At 59.1% G+C, this 20,243-nt stretch overlaps 2 protein-coding genes across 7 annotated transcripts in view; both read left to right on the forward strand.

The window, feature by feature from the left end:
* Positions 1-346: 346 nt before the first annotated feature.
* LOC309594360 (C-signal-like) lies at positions 347-5,755 on the forward strand (the record flags this gene model as incomplete). Its single annotated transcript, XM_082320034.1, has 6 exons — positions 347-493; positions 2,676-2,727; positions 3,608-3,798; positions 4,158-4,316; positions 4,598-4,708; positions 5,425-5,755. The coding sequence occupies 6 exons, from the start codon at positions 347-349 to the stop codon at positions 5,536-5,538; spliced, it is 774 nt and encodes a 257-aa protein (XP_082176160.1). The 3' UTR covers positions 5,539-5,755.
* Positions 5,756-11,036: 5,281 nt separating this feature from the next.
* The window catches only part of RIPOR1 (RHO family interacting cell polarization regulator 1), a 32,039-nt gene continuing 22,832 nt past the window's right edge, over positions 11,037-20,243 (forward strand). For 3 of the 6 annotated variants that reach the window (XM_082319982.1, XM_082319983.1, XM_082319985.1), the window contains exon 1: positions 19,062-19,182. In XM_082319982.1, the coding sequence (XP_082176108.1) occupies positions 19,104-19,182 (79 nt within the window). In that variant the 5' untranslated portion in view covers positions 19,062-19,103. Of the gene's footprint in view, positions 11,054-11,155; positions 11,259-14,230; positions 14,307-19,061; positions 19,183-20,243 lie in introns of those variants that run through there. The other 3 variants (XM_082319988.1, XM_082319987.1, XM_082319986.1) reach the window with 3 other exon arrangements.

A 20,243-nucleotide genomic window follows, 5' to 3' on the forward strand; every position in this document is an offset into this window, starting at 1 on the left:
GGGGAAAAAAATCGCATTGCTATGCCAAAGGTGCTGAAGACACCACCCAAGAAATGCTGTAAGCCTTCTCCCCTGCACCCCAGCCTTGGGAAGAGATGGGGGTCCCCTCCAGCCCCCTCCGAGCATCGCTCAGGGAGCCGGCGCTCCTCCCCGCAGGGACGCCGGGGCAGGCGGGGACCCCGGGATGGGGCTGCGGTTGGTGTGTTTGTACTGAATATTAGATGGGAAGGAAAAAATACACCCCCACCCCCCCGCGGTGGTGGGGGCAAGCCCGCTGCCGGCCAGCCCGGGGCCGAGGAGGTGGCGCCCGGCCGGTCCCGCCCCGCGGGGCCCGGGGAGGGCGGCGATGGCGGCGCTGCGGGCTCGCACGGTGCTGCTGACCGGCTCCAACCGCGGTATCGGGCTGGAGCTGGTGAAGCAGCTGCTGGGGGCACCGCGACCGCCAGCCTGGATCTTTGCGACGTGCCGGGACCCCGAGGGACCGCGGGCCCAGGTCAGTGCGGGGCGGGGGGGCGTCGGCAGCACCCTTGGGTGCAGGCAGATAGCATTAGTGACCTGCTCGGGTGGCTTCACCGATGTCATAAAGGCATGGGGGTCGCAGGGGACCTTGTGTTTGCACTGTGCCCTGCCCAGTGTGAAAGTCCTCTGAAGGTTCGTTGTGCAGCGGGTGAAAAATAAGCCGTGCCGCCCCTAAAACCGTGCTGCTGGGCTATTTGAGGCTGTGTTGGCTGCGCCCCAGCAGCCTGCCTGTGCCAAGCCTTTGCCAACGTGCTGCAGGCACGCTGCCGGCTCGCAGAGTTGCGTCTGAGCAGGAGCGGACTCAGTGGTTGTGGCTGGTTGAGCTATTGTGAATTGCAGCGATGCTGCTCTCGGTCTCTGCAAAATCTGAGGGTTCATTAACTGGTGGAGCCTGAAAGCTGCTGCGGGATCCTCCTTCCCCTGCTTTCCACTTCACTAAAATGGGAGAGACTTACACGTGTTGCTTCAGCAGGAAATCACAGGAGCAAAGCATTACTGTGCTTCCAGCTTTCCTTAGGCCCAGCTTTGGTTTTCCTGTGCTTACTGTGACCCACTGAACTACCAGCAGGGAGATATTTGCTCTCTGATAGATCCTGGCTCCAGCTGATTTGTTTGCTGCATCTTCTCGCAGCTTGGCTGTGTGCAGGGATCATGTCTTAGGAAGTCCTTGAGATGCTCTTCGTGTACTCACTGCCGGAGTTACTCTGGCTCAGGAATAATGACAGTGCAGTGAGGATCCACCCTGCTGCCAGCCCAGGGGTGCCCAGCTCCTGCTGCTGCTGGTGCCCAAGCTGGCTGAGACAAAGCTAGCTCAGGTCTCTTATTTTTGCCTCGTTCTTCCCCCCACAACTTGCTGGGCTCAGGTAATGATGAGATCAGGGGACTTTTTGCAGGGCTGGACTGGAGCCACTTTCCCCCAGGTGGTCCATGTGCATCGCTCTCAACCATGGGATTGCTTCTCTAAGCCTTGTCCAGCTGTGGGAGGGTGAGGGCAGCATCTTCACGGTGTTGCTGCTGAAGTCCATGACTGCAGGAGACTGTGGACAGAGTGATTCTCCGCCAGTCTGGTGCCACCGCAGGAGCCGCATGGCTCCTCCTGCCCCTTTGTGCCTGGACCAGGTGTTGGGGTGGGTGAGGCTGGACTTAGCTGGGATGGTGTGAGGCTGTAGAGGCTAGCAGCTGGGCAAAACAGGGGAGGAGAAACATCTGTTGGCCATCACAAACCATTTAGATGGATTTTCCATCATTTCCTGTGCCCAGGGGGAATGTGGGAACATGGGGCCTGGTGGGGAAACCCAGAGGTAACTGAAGATGAACCACAGCCAGCGCCAGCAGCTTTCCCACTCCACGTTGGTAGGACGAGCCCCAGGGGAAGTGTCCCTTCACAAGAAGCCACCAATTTGTGTTGCCCCTGGAGCATTCTCTGTGGGCTTGTTTGTAAGAGGTTTTTAGTTCTAGAAGTCATAGTTTTGGATACATTGAATATGGTGTTTTGGTTTCTGTCATCTAAAACCTGCTGTAGTTGAAGAAAGCTCAGAGCAAAGAGCTGCTAGGAACTGTAAAGCTGAAAGTTTTAGATTTTATCCCTTTTGGCTTCTGAATCCTCTGCGTTTGGTGAAAATAATCAATAAAAATGTGCAAAGTGCTTTATTTCACTTGAGTGGGTATGATGTAGTGTCCAGAGCAGAGTGGATCCTGAGACTGGGCTATTTGGATCCAGATATGACTTCCCCAAATATCAAGTCTGATGTTGGCACTCACAGCCCTTCCTCCTCGATCTCACTTCCGGCAGCCCGTGGGAGGCAATTCTGGTCATATCCCTGGCCAGGTTGCATCATTTCCCAGGTGAGCTGGTCCTTAATAGTTTGCTCTCATCCTTTGCTGTGGCTCTGGCTGGGTTGTGCACGTAGACCCTTTGGGAGAGTGCCCATAGTATCTTGCAGTTGTGACTGTGTCGCGCTCTGAGCACATGCACATTGCTTTGTGGAGCCTAGAAGAAGCCTGAGAACCTAGGCAGGTCCCCAGTCCAGCCATTCACAAGCACCGAGTAACATCTGGAAGATGTTTCCCTCAGGGTGGACCATCACTGGTGCCCCAGGATGATGCTTGGCATCGCCTCTGCCTCACGCTTATTGTTTCCATGTCTCTCTTTGTAGGAGCTGAGAGACCTGGCATCCAAACACCCAAACCTGGTTCTTGTGAAGCTGGGTAGGTGAGCTCTGCCTCTGAGCTGGTAAATTTGTGGCTGCTGGCCGCTCTTGCCCCTTTTCTCCTTCCCTCCTTCCCTGCCTTCAGGCTCTACATGGGGATCCAGTTCTTCAGAACTGCTTCGAGTCCTGCTGCCAAAAGCCCAGCTTCTCCAGAACTGTCTCAGCCCCAGTACCCTGTTCCCTGGAGCCTCCTTGCCCTGTGGCCACAGGACCAGGAGGTTCTTGAGACCCATCCTGGGTGGCCTCCAGCTCCCCAAGGCCATGTCCTTGCTTTGCCACGCAGCTGAGCTGCCTTGATCCCAGTTCCTAGGTGAGACCAGGAGGGCTCCGGGAGGAAGGCAGCTCCCGTAGAAATCATAGAATCATAGAATTGTTTGGCTCAGAGCCCGGGCAGGAGCTGTAGGACCTTGCAGAGCCATCCCACAGCAGGTCCCAGCACAGCCCCCATGGGGGTCGTCCCGTTCCCCCATCCCGAGACTGCCCTGGGTTCTCCAGAGCTTGCTCAGGCATGGACTTTGTGCCCTGACAGGAGGCCATGGCTGCTGGTGCCTGACTCAGCATGAGAGTCACAGCAGCGCTTTGCCACCACAGGGCTGTCCCCAGCGTGGCTTTGTCTGGTGGGCTGTCCCAAGGCAGGGTCCTTCAGCTGCTGGTAGTGGGGCACCCTGTGCATGGCAGAGGAGGCAGTTTTGGGATGAGTTGGGGCTTGTGGGTGCTGGGGTGCTCTGAGCTGGTTGCACAGCACCATCTGGTGCCCACAGATGGAAGGCCATGCAGGTCGAGATGCATAGCTGCTCCTCAGCATCTTAAGCTCCCTCTTCTCCCAGGCCCCCTGGGTGGTCCCCATAGCTCTCAAACCCTGTTCTTTTCCACTGCAGATGTTGCGAATCCCTCAGCTATTACTGATGTGGCAAAGATTGTGGAGGGGAAGCTGAACGGCACGGGCTTGAACCTGCTAATAAACAACGCTGGCATCTACACCCCAACGGCATCGCTGGAGACAGTAGACGCTGAAGACATGATAAGGACGTACAAGACCAATGCAGTGGGGCCAATGCTGATGGCCCAGGTATGGAGGAAGCTCTGGGGATGGAGCTCACCACAGAAGGGGAATTTAGCCCAGCTTGAGGGTAGCCTGAGCTGCCTGTGGTCACGATGGAGATCTCAGAGTGTGTTGCCAGGTTTTCTGGGGCTGTGGGAAGGAGGGGACAGTGCTAGGGCTGTGCTCCCAGCCCAAGACCTCTGTAACCCCCCTGCGCTGTGCTGGACTAACTGGGAGCAGGCAGGGCCACTGCAGCAAAACACTTGGGCTGTCTTGGCTTCCCAATGTTCTTCCTCATCCTCCCCGCTGTAGGCAGGCTGGGTTGCAGTTGTTGTAAGTGGAGCTGGGTCGAGGCACAGGCATCCCACAAGATTGCTTCTCCCCAGGCATTCCTGCCCCTGTTGAAGAAGGCTGCCCGGGAGAGCACAGAAAAGGGACTGAGTTGCAGCAAGGCAGCCATCATCAACATCTCCACTGTCATGGGGTCCATTGAGAAAACTCCCGAGTCCTTCTTCAAGCCTGTCATCTCCTACCGCTGCAGCAAGGTACGGAGACTGGGGAGCTGCCCATGCTCATGAGCTCGGTGGGAGTAAGAGCTGCCCCTTGTCAGGCCTGATCTCAGGGCAGCACCTGAGATCGCAAGATGGAGGGACTTATCCATGCTGATCACTGCCCAGGCTCCCTGGACACCTCCATGCCCAGCTGCTGCCCACCTAGGGGGCACAGGCACTATCTCTTGAACACCTGGCATTGCTTTTTCTCTCTTGCCATGAGGCAGCGATGGGAGGGGAGTCTGCTCATGGCTGATGCTTCCTTCCTCCCGCAGGCTGCCCTCAACATGCTTACCAAGTGTCAGGCTCTGACCTATGGGGAAGATGGGATCCTCTGCGTGGCACTTCACCCCGGCTGGGTGAAAACCGACATGGGCAGCCAGGAGGTGGGTTTTGGCTGAGCAGGTCAAGGGGGGGGACCCATGGGTGGAGACCCATGCCTGCAAACTTGCAGCACCACAGGAGGTGCCTCGGATGTCCGGGATGGCTCTCGGGAGGAGGGATCCGTGTGAAAATGATGAGTTGCCTCTCAGGCTGCAAGTTGCCTGCATCTGTGCTGGGCCACTGCAGAACATGTGGGTGCATCCCAGGATATAGCATCAGCACATATCCATGGTGAGCAGCAGGAGGCCTGTTCAGGGGGAAAAAGGCTTTGGGCAGCCTGGAGATATGCAGAGAACCTGAATCCAACAGAGCAGGGAGGAGAGGAGCAGCACCATCTCATCCTGTGCTCCCTTCCTTGAAGAGCTGCAGGTCCATGAGGTCTCCACTCATCCTGAAGGATCCTTGTTTTGGGGTGGGGGTGATCCCTGCAACCCTGGAGTTTTGAGAAGGCAGCACACAGCATCCCTCTTGCAGCAGGGATCTTTATGTGTCCTATTGGTTTAAGCCTGTAAGTTGGCTTTCCATCCAAGCCATCAGCGAGCATGCAGATACCCAACCATCCTCCCACGTAATGAACCCATCCCACCTCCTGTGGCTCTCTACTTGATATGGGTGGAAGGAGCCTTGCTGCCGACATGCATGAGTGGAGCAGGTGCCAGTGGATGGCTGGAAATGATGATGGGGTCTCAGTCCTGCTCCTCGCTTGTGCCTGTTGCAGGCTGACCTGACGGTGGACACAAGCGTCCGGGGGCTGCTGTCTGTACTGCCGATCCTCTCTGAGAAACACAGTGGGACCCTGCTCAACTGGGAAGGTAAAGCTATTCCTTGGTGACCACTCTCTGTCCCTGCGAGGGACCCCGTAGTGCCAGGGGACTCTCTGAGTGTCCCGGAGCACCAGGATGCTCAGCCCTCTGTGGTCTGCAAGGGACCTACTTGGGACTTCACCACCAGGCGTGCAGGGCAGCCTGTGATCCCTGCCTTCATGTTGTTAATAAATAAAGTCAATTAGTACCTGTGCCTTCTGCCAGCTGCAGTGCCCCCACCAAGATTGTCTCTGCCCTGGCCTGGAGCTGGACTCTGCAAAAAAATAACCCGGCATTATAGCAGTCTGCCTGCCTTGCCTTTGGCTGCTTTGAGCCAAAGGAAGGTCCCAGGGGGCATGTAACCAGCTCAAAGCCCTGCTGTCCTCCCTGGCTGCTGAATGTGCCCAGGTCTGTCTGGTCTCTGCCATGCTTCCACCCAAAGCATGGTGTCTTTGCTGCAGACTTCTTGGGGGGACTTTGTGCTGGACACGGTGTCCTTGGGAGCAGCCTCGAGGCTGGAATGGGAGGACCAGTAGCACCATAGTCCAGTTCTGCAATTCCAGGCCAGCCCTTCCCAGTAGAGCCCCAGCTGGGCACGGTACCCCTGGGTGGGGGAAACCCAGTCCCATGGGAGAGCACAGCATGGGAATGGCACTTCTGCAGGATGAAGAGGCTGAGAACCTCTGTGCTTCTGCATGGGTCAGACAGCCCTGGGCTGCATGAATTTGCCCAGGAGGTGATAACACCCACAAAGAAAAGGACTTTGGGGTGGTGCTTGGTTTCCTAGGAGGGTTCTGCCACTTCTGGAAAGAGCTTCTCCTTGCGGGAATGTGGGGAAAAGGAGCTGAGGCTTCTTCAAAACTATGCCTAGGCTCCTTCAAAACCATGCCTAGTCTCAGGTGGGCAGAGCAGCCTGGCTTTCAGGAGAGGCAAACCCACTGCTCCTTTCCTCAGAGGCCACCACCTTTCTCATCTGGAGGATCAGCTAAAGCACCTCTGTGCCTCTGTGTCTGACCTCTTCTGGAGTCATACCTCTCCCCTGGGGCAGGGGCTTGCCTGGCAGCACCAGCTTTGCTGGGAATCTTGAGGCCATGCACCGCTCTGCACAGGAGCCCCCTCATTTCCCAACCAGGAGCACAAATGCTGCAGTCCCCCCACCACCAGGCAGACAGAGCATCAGGGCAGTCTGTTGGGCTGGGGCCATGTCTCTGCCCTGCTGAGGTGAGCTGTGCCCCAACAAGCTCCAGCAAGCCCTGGCACCCGCAGCCTGGTGAGTCACAGGCATCAGTGAGTTTTCCTTCTTCACCAGCTCCAGTTCCTCCCAAGCCAGTGTCATGTTGGTAGCCGAGACTTTTGAGCGGCCGGGAAAGGGGACAGCAGGGAGCATCTGCAACCTGGGTGCCAGCCTGGGCTTGGGAATGGGGTGCCCGTGGCTGGAGGTAGCAGCGCTGCCAGAGCTTGTGAGCTTGGACCCCTAGATCCTTGTATCCCCTTCTTGGGGGTCCCAAGCAGCCCAGGTGCTCAGCCACGGATAGGAGAAGAGGCAACATGCCCTTGTGAAGTTCAGGGTTGCTGGGAGCATCCCCAGATGAAGAGGGGCTCCCTTACTCTGCAGGCACTTTCCGTAATGGATGGGCAGGTCCTTTCTGGAGCAATTCCAGGAGCTGGGACACCGGGGTCCAACCTGGATCCCACTTCTCTCCTGGAGCTGGGGCTCCGCTGCCCCATCCCTGGCATGGGGCTAATGCCAAGCCCCACCTGGCTGTGCCAAAGGAAGCCAAGCCCCCGGGCTGTTTGGAGCTCGTTGTCTTCCTCATGCCCAGGCTGACATGCACTTTTCCAAGCCTGTGCTGTGCTTTCCAAGGCCCTCAGGAGATGGTGCTGCCAGCACCACTGTGGGGAGCCATACCCATGCGAGGCACCCACTGCTGCTTGGGTGCTCCCTGGCAGGGAGATGCTGGCCTCAGCCTTCTCCTCCTGCGCTCAGCATCTGCCCAAACAAACCAAGCCATGCTGGGGATGGGGAGCAATGCTGCTGCCCCAGCTGACGGCTGCTTCATCCTCGGGGAAGCTCTGAACCATCTGGGCTCTTCCCAGCCACCTGCTTTCCCATGAAAATGCTCATTCGTCTTTGCTCTTTTCTTTCCCAGCTCATATCTGTGGCTGGAGGAGTCAGTGCCCACTTGGGTGTTTGTCAGCACTGTGATGGCAGTGGGAGGAGAGAAATCCCTTGTGAGGAATGGCTGAGGGACAGGAGCATGGGTGAAGGGCCTGATCCTGCAGCCGTAGGTCTGTGCTCAGCCCAGCGCTGGCTCAGAAATGTGGCCAAGCCTCCATCAAGCACTCTTCCTGCCCCTTGGCAGAGGTTCTCCTGCCCCAGTTGTTCTGCACAACCCAGCTGGAGCCTGGCCAGCCACTGTGGGCTGGCTCCATGCCCATCTGTCTCCATGTTTCTCCCTTCTGCCCCATGCCACATGCTGGATCCTGGGAGATGAGCTATGCCAGGGATCCCACCATCGCTGGCAGGCAGCTTATAGGCCCCCCATCATCATTGCCAGCCCCATGAGATGAATGCAGCTGCTCCTCTGGGAACACGCGGAGAAACAGGACTGCTGAAAGCTGGGACAAGCTCCATCAGCTTAGCTGATGGTCTACAGTGCTGGTGACAGAGGGTGGCTGCCCACCTGCTGTGGCAGCACAGTTTTGGCTGAGCTTGGGAGGCTGACAAATCCGTGAGCATCTCTCTCTGCCCCCCTGGGAACTGGGGCAGTGTGGGCAGGTCACCCAGGACGTGGGTAGCCCTGTGTACCAAAGGTGGTGGGAGGAGGAATGGGAAGCTCTGCAGGTAAAGTCCACTCTGGAAGAAGTGCACTACTAGAAGCCCAGCTGCTGGGGATGAGAACAAACCTTGAGGGGCTGCTGGGCATTGAAGCACCGTGAGTGCCAGCCTGTAGGAAGCCTAGTGCAGCGGTCTTCCCTTCGGGTGCCAGGACAGCAGGCTAATTGCCATGGAGAGCCAAGTGGCAGCAGGTCAGTCAATCCCATTTTTCAAGCCAACAGGAGACTGGGGCAGTACGACCCAGCTTGGACCTCTGCAACTGGGAATCACCCTTGGTGAGGTCTTTGCCATCACAAGTGAGGCCAGCTGCTCCCCAGGAGCCCATCCTTCCACCCTCCAAGACAAGGGTGATCCCAGGGAGCACATGCTGGATCTGAGCTGCCAGGAACTGTGCCAGCCACAGTAACTTGGTGGCCAGAGATGCCCGAGCACCTTAAGGTGCTTCAGGACACGTGTTCCTCAAGAAGCCTCAGTGAGGGGCCAGACTGGCAGGTCTCCCTGCTCAAATGCTGCCAAATGGTGTTGGCTTTTCCTTTGCACAAGTTCCGGGTGTTTGTGCTCATGCAGCTGATTATCTCCCCGTTTCCTCTCCTGCCTGATGTTTCCTGCCTTGCTTGCTCCCTTTTCCTGGCTTTGCCCTTTGTGTCAGGCTTATCTCCTGGCTCTGGGCAGCATCAAACCTCAGCGTCTCCCCTGCCCACTGTGATGGCAATGATGTGCAGCCCTGAGCACTATGCCCTGTGTCCTTTGCACAGTGCCCCAGGAGACACTTGAAACACCAGCTCCACCTGGCCATCTAGCAGCTCCTTGGGAGCATGGGAGAGCTGGGACAGAGAAAGGATGATTTAGGATCCATCTGCTTTTAGCAGCTGATCCACCTCTATTCTGAAGCTGGGGGACGGGTGCCAACTGGACCAGCGCATTGCCTGTCCTGTAACATGCATGTCACTGCCATAGGGGGCTGCTGGGTCTGGCAGTAGGGAAATCTGGAGAACCCCTCGGGGACCCTTCACACAAGGGCTGCACAAGGGCACGGGAACCTGGCTGGGGACTTCCAGGGCCCATGGGTGGGGAGGTTGTCACCCAGAGCATCTCAGGCTGCCTCTGCCAGCCCCTGTGGGGCTGTAGTAGCATCTGGGGGCAAACACATCTCTGCTCTGGGGAGCCCAGGCTTCAGGGACCAACCTCAGTGCACATCTCGGTGGTGGGAAGGGCCCATATTTTCCAAGGTCTTCCACCAGCCACCCTCTTTCAGACCAACAGCCACTGCCAAAGACTTGTTGCACCAGGAGCTGGGGTCAGACATGTCCATGGGTCAGGACAGGAGTGGGGAGCACATGGGGTGTCCTGGCAGGACTTGCCAGGATAAGGGCAAGACCCATTTTGAGAGGCAACCTCCCATGCCCAGGTGGGGCAAACAGCAGGAGGCAGAGCCCCTGTGAAAGGCAAAGCTCGCTCCAGAAGGAGATGGGCAAAAGAGGAGACTGGGAACGGAAAAGGGCTGCTCCTGTGACACAGATGCAGCTGCGGAGGTGGAGCAGCAGGCAGGAGGCAGGTCATAAACAGCCAGCACACGAGGAAGCACTGGGACACCAGCGGAAGAACAGTCAATGTGGCCAGGGCAGCTGGTCGCAGCAGCTCCAGGTGCAGCAGATCTTCGCTGGCGGGGGAAGGACTGGGAGCAGAGGCAACAAGAACTGCAGAGACCTCAGCCAGGACCTGGAGATCCCCTCGGCAGGAGTCTTCTTCCAGCCAAAACAGCTCTTTGTTCTGCCAAGGTGCGGGCACCGTCCATGGCATGGGGGGATGGGGCAGCCACCAATGGTGGGGTAGACTGAGGCAGGGAAGGCTGGATTGTCTGGGGACCTGCAGCTCTCTGGGGGGTGCAATGCTGGGAGGGTGCTGGGGCCCAGGGCTGCCATCAAAGTACTGGGACCCAGCCTGGGTGCATGAGAAACACGGCTCAGGAGGAAGCACATCCCGGTCCCTGCAGCACAAGGGCTGCCAAGGAAGCCAAGTGGGGCCAGCAGATAACGTGCTGAGGCTTCCTCCGGCACGCTGCAGCTGCTGGGCCAGGGTTGCTTGGTGGCTATCTGGCCCTGCAGCACCCCGTGCATCCCTTCTCCCTCCGCTGTATTATTGTTAAGTGGGAGGAAGCAGCTCAGCAAGTCCCACCTCAAGCTTTTAACCCGCTGCTGCCTGGCCTGCTGCTCTCTGCTCCAGTCAGCCAGAGCTGGGAAGGCTCCACGGCTGCCCTGGGAGGATGGTTTGGTATGGGGGCTTGCTGCAGGCTTTACCTCCCTGGGGACCAGCAGTACCCCCCGACAGGTCTCCCCTGAGCCATGTTGTCTCCCACAGCTACCCTTGCAAAGGGTGAACGCTGTCATTGTCATCTCAGTGTGGAGAGAAGGTCCTGAAGGCTTTAGGTGCTGATGATTCCCTCCTTGATCTCTCTTCCCCCTTTTAGCTGGTTGGATCCTGCCTGGTGCTTCCTCTGGAAGTGACCCTGGTCTGCTGGACAGGGGGCACCATGGAGGCAGCAACTTTACCAGCTTTGCACAGATTTAACGCAAAAACCTAATAACTGGTTTGGAGGAAATCCATCTTGAGGAAGAAAATTGCAGTACTTCACTGGCTTCGTTTGAAGTTTGGGTTTAACTGAACCCCAGGATCTCCGGAGGTGCTACCTGCCGCTCCCTGGGCAAGTGGAAATCAGACAGACATCTCAGCAACCTTCTCCAGATCACCTTCTTCTCCTGCAACTGAACTCTGCCAAATTGTCCCTCCGCTTCTCTTCTGGCAGGCAGGGGACCTCAGTGTCCTGTCAGCACAGGCTGAGGCTGTGTCCTCCCCAGTGCCAGCCATCACGGGACGCCTTTCCCAAGCATCGGTGTCCATGCAGGAGCAGAGGTAGGTCACCCAGCCGCTGTGCCTGCCAGGGTGATGCAGAGATGCTCCATGCTCTCCTGCGCATACATCGCATATGTTGACATGCCCGTTGCACACCCCAGTGTCCCATGTGCACCCCCAGCATAAACCAGCAGGTCGTCTGGACCATCCTGCTCCATGCCCTGGGGACCTGGCACAGCCATACATGTGGATCATCCAAAAAACCCAATGCCACCCATCTGGGAGCTGTGCAAGCCATGCTGTCACCTGAACTCAGCACAGGAATGTGCACGCGTGGGTTGCAGCGAGGTGCTCGCCCTCTCTCCCACAGCTGGGCTTATGCCCATGCCTTTTGCCCCCAGCAGTGCCCACGAAAGGGGTGACGCTGCCAGAGCAGGTCCTTGGCTGTAGGACCCAGTCCTGCTTTGAAGGGTCCTGCCAGGGGGGTTGGTGCAGGTCAGCCTCTCCCTGCCTGTCCCCCGGCACCAGCTGGGCCTGAATTTCCAGCTGTCGCAGAACAAGTTCCCAGGAGGTTGCACCCGGTGCTGGCACTATGCCGAGCTGCTGGCGTGCCTGTCCCGTGTCGTGAGTGTGCACAGGGGTCTGCGGGGCTGGCGGATGGGGTTAAGCTCCCCAGGGATGCCATGGGCTGGGGGAGCCTTCCTGCTGCTCACCTGCAGGACAGGGCTCGCTAGAGGGGTTGTCCCCTTGGTCCCCAGCACATCACCCAAATGCATCTGTGCAAACCCTGTGAGTGGCACGGGGACTTCAGGGATGTCCCGGGAGACCAGCAGGTACCATCCCATCCTCTCCAGCCACAGGGTTTGTGTCCCAGCCTTTGCTGGGGATGCAGAGCAGTATGGCCTGGATGCCCACTCAGGTCCCAGCCCTGCTCCCATTGAGCATCCTTCCCCCGTTGTTGGCTTCAGGGAGAGGGCTGAGCCCCAGTGATGGCAAGAACAAGATCCAAGCTCATTTCAATGAGCTCTCTCCCTAGTGTCCCTCTCCTCGGGGCCAGGGAAGTGACGCTGGGGAGGAACTTGGCTCCTCTTGTTTGTTATTACAGGATAAAGTTACCATTTAAAGCAGAGCCAGTGCTGTCAGGGCTGCATACCATCTGCGAACATCGCTCCTTCCCAACGGCTCCAACACACTTCTTGTTACTGTGCTCACGTGGAGCCAGCCCACTCCCAGCCCTGGGCACAGTGAGGGGGACGCAGATGGGATCTGAAAAGGAGCCTCGAGGCTCTTTTCCCACCCTGGGAAAGCTGGAAGCAAAGGAGAAAGGTCTCTCTCCAGAGAGGGAGAGCTGTCCTGGCTCTGGGATATGTGGGGAAGAAGGAGCAGAAAGCAAGGGCTGGGAGCAATAGAAGGGTAGGGGGAGCTGGATGTGGGTGGGGTATGCTCTGGGTGTCCCCCTGGAGAAGGGCCAGGGATGCTGCCCTCACTGCAGCTCAGCTGGGGACCCTCTTGAGGGGACAGGCTGCTGGTTCCCACGGGGGGAACTGCCCACAGGCAGGGCAGTGGCACTGATCTTGCCACCCCCCCAAGTCCAGTGCCAGCTCAGCAGGCAGCATTAGCTCCTGGGCTGGCACAGCAAGCGGGCTGGCTCCCCCTTTGAGCTCCAGCCTCTGTCCTCAGTGGTCCCAAATCCAGGGAACCTCCTTCTTCTGTAAGCTGGCACCCCAGGAGACACCCAAGCACCTCAAGACTTTGCAGACATGGGGGTTCCTCAGCAGCGCTCTGGCCATCCCACCTGCACTAGACCCTCTGGAAGGGGCTGGGACTTGCTTAGGGCTTGACCCCGCCACGCTGAGCCATGACGTGCCTGTGGGGTGGAGGGGAAGGAAGCTGGCCCAGTGGAGCCGAGCCAGGGAGAGCTTCCTGGCAGCGAGCTCCAGCCTCCAGCGCCTTCCATGCAGATGGCTCCGAGCAGGATGGAAAGCAGAGGGCTGTGCGAGCCTTTTCCAGCCATTCCCCAGCCTTGTGCCGGTGGGAAGGCAAATGCCAGCTGGTGATGCAGCGCCAGGGCCCTGACACTGCTGCCTCAGAGGGGTGTCAGAGGGAAGCCTGACTCATCCCCGGCAGGAGAATATGAGACTTGCACATGTAAACAGAGCTGGCCCCGGCACGCCAGGGCATGTGACAGATACAGGAGAGACTGGCTGGAGCCATGGCCTGGGGCTGGTGGCATCGACACATGTGCTAGAGGCATGTGAAAGGGGACTTGGCCTGTGGAGAGGCAGAATTGGTCCGCTCCCGCCCCATCCTAAGGCTCAGGGGAGCATCATTTGGGTGGGGAGGATGGGGCAGGATGTGTGCTACCAGCGTGTCCCCCCTCTGCTACCCCTGCCCCACTGGTGGCTTTTAGCAACTAGTTTTACCCTCGGTCTACCTGTTTGGCTGCCACCGCTTTCCTCCAGGGACACCCTTCCCAGCAGGGACCAATTTGGACCAGCATCACAGAACAGGCAGAAGAGATGCAGGATGAGGGCAAAGCTCCTGAGATGCCATCTCCTGGTGCCAGCTTCAGGACCAGAGTGCAGCTTGTGGTGTCAGGATGTCTCCCTGCATTTTCTCTTCTGCAGGGATGGACCCAGCATGGGAGTGCCAGGCTTGGGTGCATGGAGGGTTGTCGGGTGCTTGTCCCCCTCCAGGACCCAGGATCACTTGGAAACCTCCCAGTTGTCCGATGCACTCTCCAGCATGTGATTTCCCCTTGCGTTTATATGCGCCTTGCTGTGGGATCCGGGCTGGGAGAGCTGCAGGCCAGCGGGGACAGCAGATGATTACAGCCACTTCCTATCCTTGCTTACCCGCAGCTGGTTTCATTTCCTTAATCCCATACCAGCATTTTCTTTGTTGTTTTCTTTGGAGGGGAGGGATCATTTGCTGAAGGCTGGCACTTGCTGCAGGGAGTACTTTCATGTGCTTGGGAGATCAACGTGGGTGCCCACTGGCTGACCCCGCAAAGAGACGCTCTGTGCTTTTAGGTGCAGCAGGTGCTGCTCACGAGGAGACGGGGACCCCACCTCCATTGTGCCCGGGACCACCGTGGAGCAGATCAGGGTACGCGTGGGGTCCTCTGCGCTGCTTGGGGAGGACCACATTTGCATGCATTTGCAAACAGCCCTGCCAAATTTGCAAACTCACCCCTGCCAAAGCACCCTGTTCTCCAAATTGCCTTTTCCTCTTGCATCCCCTATGGCACTGGCGTGCCTGGCCTGGGCCAGCTTTGGGGCAAGGTATTCCTGCAGCAGCCAACTCAATGGGCTGAGCTTTACCCTCCACAATGCCAAATCCTCAGGCTGCTGATGCCGCACTGTGGTTCGGTCATGCCAGCCTCCCTGCCAGCAGCCGTGTGTGCTGAGCTAGGCTGGTTGCTGGGCTTGTCCATGACCTCAGCTTTCCTGCTCGGTGTCGGACGGTCCCCGAGGGGCTGCAGGAATCTTGTGAATCATGAATACCTTTGGAGTGATTCCTCCAGGGTGTGCATGAAATGGTTCCTACCGTGCTGAGGCAGGGACAGCTGCCTGGTTGCAGGAGGTGATGTGGTCCCAGGGGACGGTCAGCCTCCTAAGCTGAGCTGGGGCTGAGCTTGGAGATGCTGCCTGTCACCTTCCTGCGATGGTGAAGGGAATTAAGAGAGGGGTCAGCTGGCTGGTGGCTGGAGAGTCTGGACTAGCCCATGGTGTCCTTCTGGAGCTCCTTGCCCTCCTTGGACCATGCTGGGGCTGAATCTGATGCAGTCGCAATCTGGATGTTCTGGCTTTGCTGCAAAGCCCAGGCTTGGGTGCTTGTTTGCCAGCCAGAGAGTCTGGGTGAGCTGACCCAGTGCCAGCGAACACCGAGCAGGTTTGTGGCTGCTCCAGGGATGTCCTCATCTCCCTTCTCTCAACCCCACGGGCAGGCAAAATGCTGGGACAGGCGGCTCTGCCCCATGGAGAGGGATGGGCTGGGTCAGGGCTGCGCCCCAGACTGCTGCTGCTGAGCACTGGCCCCGAGCGCGCCAGGGAATGGTTTCCAGCAGAGCTCAGAGGACCTGCTGGCACAGACTTTCCCGCTGCCGGCCAGTTCCCGAGCGCAGCCGAGGCTCCGGTGAGTCAGCTGGAGGGGCGGCTCACATTGCTCACGCTGCATCAGCACCACCCTGGCTCCCTTAGCTTTTTCCCAGGTTGTGCTCCCCAAAAACACACACCCGAAGGGATGAGGAGCCCAGTGCCAGGATGCCAGGATGCTCAGCTCCAAGCCTGCGGCAGGGATGGCAGCAGGCTCTGCCAAGCTGAGGCACCTCAGCTGCTCTTGGGGTTGGTGGCCGAGCTCCGAGTGGGCTCAGCACGCGTGGCTGTCCTGGTGCAAGGCTTGAAGCTCTGGCCTGCGCTTAGCGCCTTGCTCCAACACTGAGCAGGAATGCTGAGCATGCAGCAGCTCCAGGGCGGCTGTGGAGGGAGGCAGGCCTGGAGCCAAGAGCTGGCCTCCTGCCCTCCGGAGAGAGGGGAGAGGAAGACATGGCTCCAGGCCCAGCCTGCAGTGAGAAGAGCAAGTTGGGCAGAGACCTGCGGCGTAGGGGTCTGCTGATGGCTTAGACCTTTCTCTGCATCGCAGCAGGCAGATGCAGGCAGCTGGCACAGCCAGTTGCTGAAGCAGCCAGGGAGAGGGGAATGTGCTTAGGGTGGTCCTAGGTCACCAGGCTCTGGCAAGGTGTGCTCCTGTGCTGGGAGGCGCTGGGTAATGCCAGCCAGTGCTCAGACAGGGTGCCCTTGCGCTCAGGGACTCAAGCTTGCACCAGCACCCAGCTGCCCAGCGTGGGCATGGACTGCTGGGAAGCCTCCTCCCATGGCCTGAGTCCAGGAGTATCCTATCCATGCTGGGAAGGTTAACCCCTGCCTGCTGGTGGGCATCCTGCCTCCTAAAACCCGGAGGGGGGGTTTGGGGAGCAGGCAGGCAGCGGGGTGCTGCGGGGACTTGGGTACCGAGACTGCCCTTGCTTTTGTTTGCAAAGCTGGTCTGCACCAAGCAAGCTCCTGGTGACCTAGAATAGCCCGTGTGGTGTGCCAGCCCAAGCCTTGGCAGAGGGAGTGTTTAGCTCAACGTACCCAGTCTGGCAGGGCAGGCAGGCGTGTGGCTGAGGGGAGGAGTGCTGCAGGCAGCCCTGGTGGCCCCAGCCTCAGCACAGTCCCCTCTCCTGATGTCTGCAGAGTGATACAGCTGCTCCCCATCCCGGCAGAGGCCAGGAATGGTATTTTACCTTGCAATGGTGGTGCATAGGTAAGTGAAATGTGGTGGTGAGGGTCAGTCCACCTCCAGGTACCCTAAATCTTTACCGAGAGGGTGGTCAAACCATGGAACAGGCTTCCCGGAGAGGTGATTGATGCCCCGAGCCTGTCAGTGTTTGAGAGACACGTGGACAATATTCTTAATATCATGTTTTAACGTTTGGTCAGCCCTGAAGTGATGAGGCGGTTGCACTAGGTGATTGTTGTAGGTCCCTTCCAACTGAAAATACTCTATTCTATTCTATTCTATTCTATTCTATTCTATTCTATTCTATTCTAAATGCTCAGTATCCAAAGACCCATCTTGCTGCGGGGGATTGCAGAGGACCAGCTTGGTGGTCTTCAATTGGGGTGGGTGAGGCAAGCTGTGGTGGGCATTAGGCAGCCCACCGAGCCAAGCTGGGGGCATGAGGAGGATCGGATGCACCCACGCAGAGTTGCCATGGGTAGGTACCACCAAGTGTCTGCTTTGCCACACCGTGCCGGTTGCGGGTGCAGACCGAGTCCCCATGGCCACCTTGCTGGTGCGGCAGCAGGTCTGGAAGGTTGGCAGAGAGCCTCCAGAATTGGTATCACTGGAAGGACTTGGAGAGGGTGACCCAAGCGAATCTGTGCACCAAGAGCTTCCTTTGAGTGCTGCACGGGGTCAGCTTGCTCCCGTATTTTTTCAGGGGGAGCCCTGGCAGGGATGTCGGCAGAGTGTCTGCATGGGGCAAGTCCCGAGAGCTCAGCAGAGCACATCTACTTGCACTTTGAATGTCCACACAACCTGCTGAGCTACATTAGCAGAGGTTCCCTGCCTTCCCCCAGCTAACCTCACTCCCTTGACCGTGCAACAAGACCTGGCTGCCCTTGGAGAGCTTTTGGGGGTGGGCAAGGTGGTGACACTATCCACAGGGTGTGGGTGGGATCCAGCCCCCCACTTGATCCATGCGGGATGCTGGATCAAGCGATGACAGCATGGCACAGTGGTGCTGACTGTGCCAGGCATGTGGTGGGCCACCCTGGTGGGACAGGGACCGCATGGTGCTGGGACCTGGGTTGATTGATCAAGCAGCTGCACTGATGGATCCAGACATCGTCTCTGCCTGTCCATGTTGGCCCTTTGGTTTGGCATTTCCCTGGTAGCCACAGGACCTGCTGTCCTCTCTCCCATCTTTGCAGAGCTTCTCCTTCCACATAACCAGGCCAGCGACGGGCTGGGAGCTGGGGCGCCCGGTTCTCACCAGGTGTCCTTGGCAGCAGTGCTCTGCTCCTTGGTGCAGCCCAGGAGAGCGACAGCGGTGCAATGATTTCCTCATCACCGATATTGCCCTACTGAGCTCTGAGATGTGGCGATGGTCTAATTAGTGCTTTTGCATCACGGGGCTGGCTGGAGCACTGCATTGTCTCGTCCTTGCATGGAGGATGTCTCACTGGGACTGCAAAGGCATCAGTCCCATTTAAAACTGGGTCGATTCAATATGATCTAGGGCAGGTAGGAGAAAGATGGGCTTGGGAGAAAGGAGAGGAGCAGAGTGCATCCCCCCAACAGGCATGGTGCTGGGAAAGTGTGGCTTCCTCCCTCCCCTCCACCTCCAGGGATGCTCAGAGGTGTCAGGGTTTAGGACCTTGACTGGCAGGGCAGGGTCTGATCCAGAGCAGCCATGATGCTCCATGAGGAAGCCAGCACCATGTAACCGCGGCATCCGTCAGGGTGGCAGCCTGCATTTGCACCAGGGCTGCCGGTCCCTTAGCTGGGGATGCTGGGAGCGCCCCTCTGCTCCTTCCCTGTGGAGGCTGGAGGCTAGTGGGGATGGGGAATGTGGGCCAGGGCCTATGCTTTGCTCTCTCAGGGTGGACTTGCCACTTGGCAGAGGTCTGAGCACGGCTCCTGCTTTGCACAGTTGGGGTCAGGAGGTGAGGGTGAAGGCAGCATGGAGCACTGGGTACCGCGGAGCTGGGAGCAAGGATGCTTGGGCGCTGGTTCTGCCTCTGCCACCGACTGACTGCACAGCCTTGGTCATGTCACTTCACTGCCCAGCGATGCTGTCCCTGCTATCAGTGGGCTGTGCTACGTTCTTGGGGTCTTTCAGGGAGAGCTGAAGCCTGGGAGGCTGTCGTGTCCCTCCTGGGGGGGGAGGAGCTCCAGCCATTGCTTTCCTGGCAGGGAGAGGCTGCGGGTGCCGTGTGCCCGCAGGAGGGGAAGCAGCCCGAGTCCGAGCAAGCCGGGATGATCCCACCTCCCTGGGGGAAAGGGGAGTGCTGGCTGCCTGCATGGGCAGGGCTGGGAACGGGGCGCAGGCATCCCGCTCCAGCTCTCCATAGGGTTGGCGGACCCCCGGGGGATGCCGATGCACCGGTGGGCTGGGTCGGTGGGGACAGGACCCCTGCACGGTGGTGGTGGTGGTGGCGGTGATGGCGGTGGCGGCGATGGCGGTGGCAGCAGCTGTCTCCTCAGGGAGGGAGGCGCTCCCGGCCATGCAGCCGCCATTGGCGCTGGCTGTGCCGTGGTTTCCTGCCGAAATCACATGGCTCCCGCGTTTCCATGGAGAGAGCCGGGGTGGGCGCTGCCAAGAGCCTGCACGAACTCCCTGCTTGCTCCCCGTCCATGGGAGTGGAACAAAGGGGATGCACCGAGCCAGGCCCGCTCTCGCCCCGTGCGTCGTCCCCTGCCTCTCCTGGGACATGTGAGTGCCACCAGCACCTCCGTACCCTGGGCGACGCCACCTGCCCCAGGGGAGACGCTGGTCACGGGGGGTGGATAAAGGGGGAGCGGGGTTGGTGGCTTTAGCAGGGCTACACCCTGGGGGGGGGGGCCACGTCGCCACATGCCACTGCCTGACAGCGACCTCGTCTGTCACCCGCAGCCTGGCCCCAGGGTGGGCACCCGAAGGGGCGCAGGAGGGGTGCTCAGTCATGGCGGGGAGGGTGGGGATGGGGACGCGGCCAAGGGACTCCCTCCTCCTCCGCCCTATTGCCCTGCATTTCGGAGGGCTGCTCCGCACGCTGCGGCAGGGCTGGGACTGTGGCCAGAGACGCCTGGAGAACCACCTAACTGCGGGATATCAGGGCAAGCACCCCAGCACCCCCCTCAAAGGCACCCGGTCCCCCTGCAGCCCCTGTCTGGGGTGTGTGGGCTCCTCCAGCCGCTGCTTTGCTCCCCGGTTTGAGATGGCGCCGCTTGTTTTACTCCGCAGAGGAGCCAGTGGCCTGAGCCGTGTCCTGCCCCGTCTCCCTTGGGACAGCTGGGCAGGGGTACGGGAGGCAAAGGGGAAGCTGCCTGTGTCCATATAGGGCCCTCCCCATGTGTCCGCAGGATGCCAGAGCCATTGGGTCCCGGAGGACAGGCTGCACCCATCTCCCCCCCCATCACCCCCCTTGCACCCAAGCAGGACCCCGGGGGGAGCTCCCGAGGGACCTGGGTGCACCGTGTCAGCTGGGTGCTGCCTCCTCCTCCTGGGTGACGGAGGGAGGAATGCTCGGAGGAATTAATGAGACAGATCTTGCTTTGTTGCTGGCCCGATCCTCCTATCTCCCAGCCCTCCCCAGCCTGCCAAGAAGTGCTTGGGAAGGCCTCGCTCCATTAACTCTTTCCCTGCCGCACCTGCGGCCATCCCAGGGCTTGCAAACAGCCTCAGCAGGTTTTACCCTTGCCAGATTCCCAGGGGAGACTACTGAGGCCACCGGGAAGTCCTGGCCTTCCTATAAGCCCCATGTTGGCCGAAGACCTATCTCCTGGCCGGTGGCT

The sequence above is a fragment of the Platalea leucorodia genome (assembly GCF_965183815.1).
Source record: "Platalea leucorodia genome assembly, chromosome: 8".
Lineage (NCBI taxonomy): Eukaryota > Metazoa > Chordata > Aves > Pelecaniformes > Threskiornithidae > Platalea > Platalea leucorodia.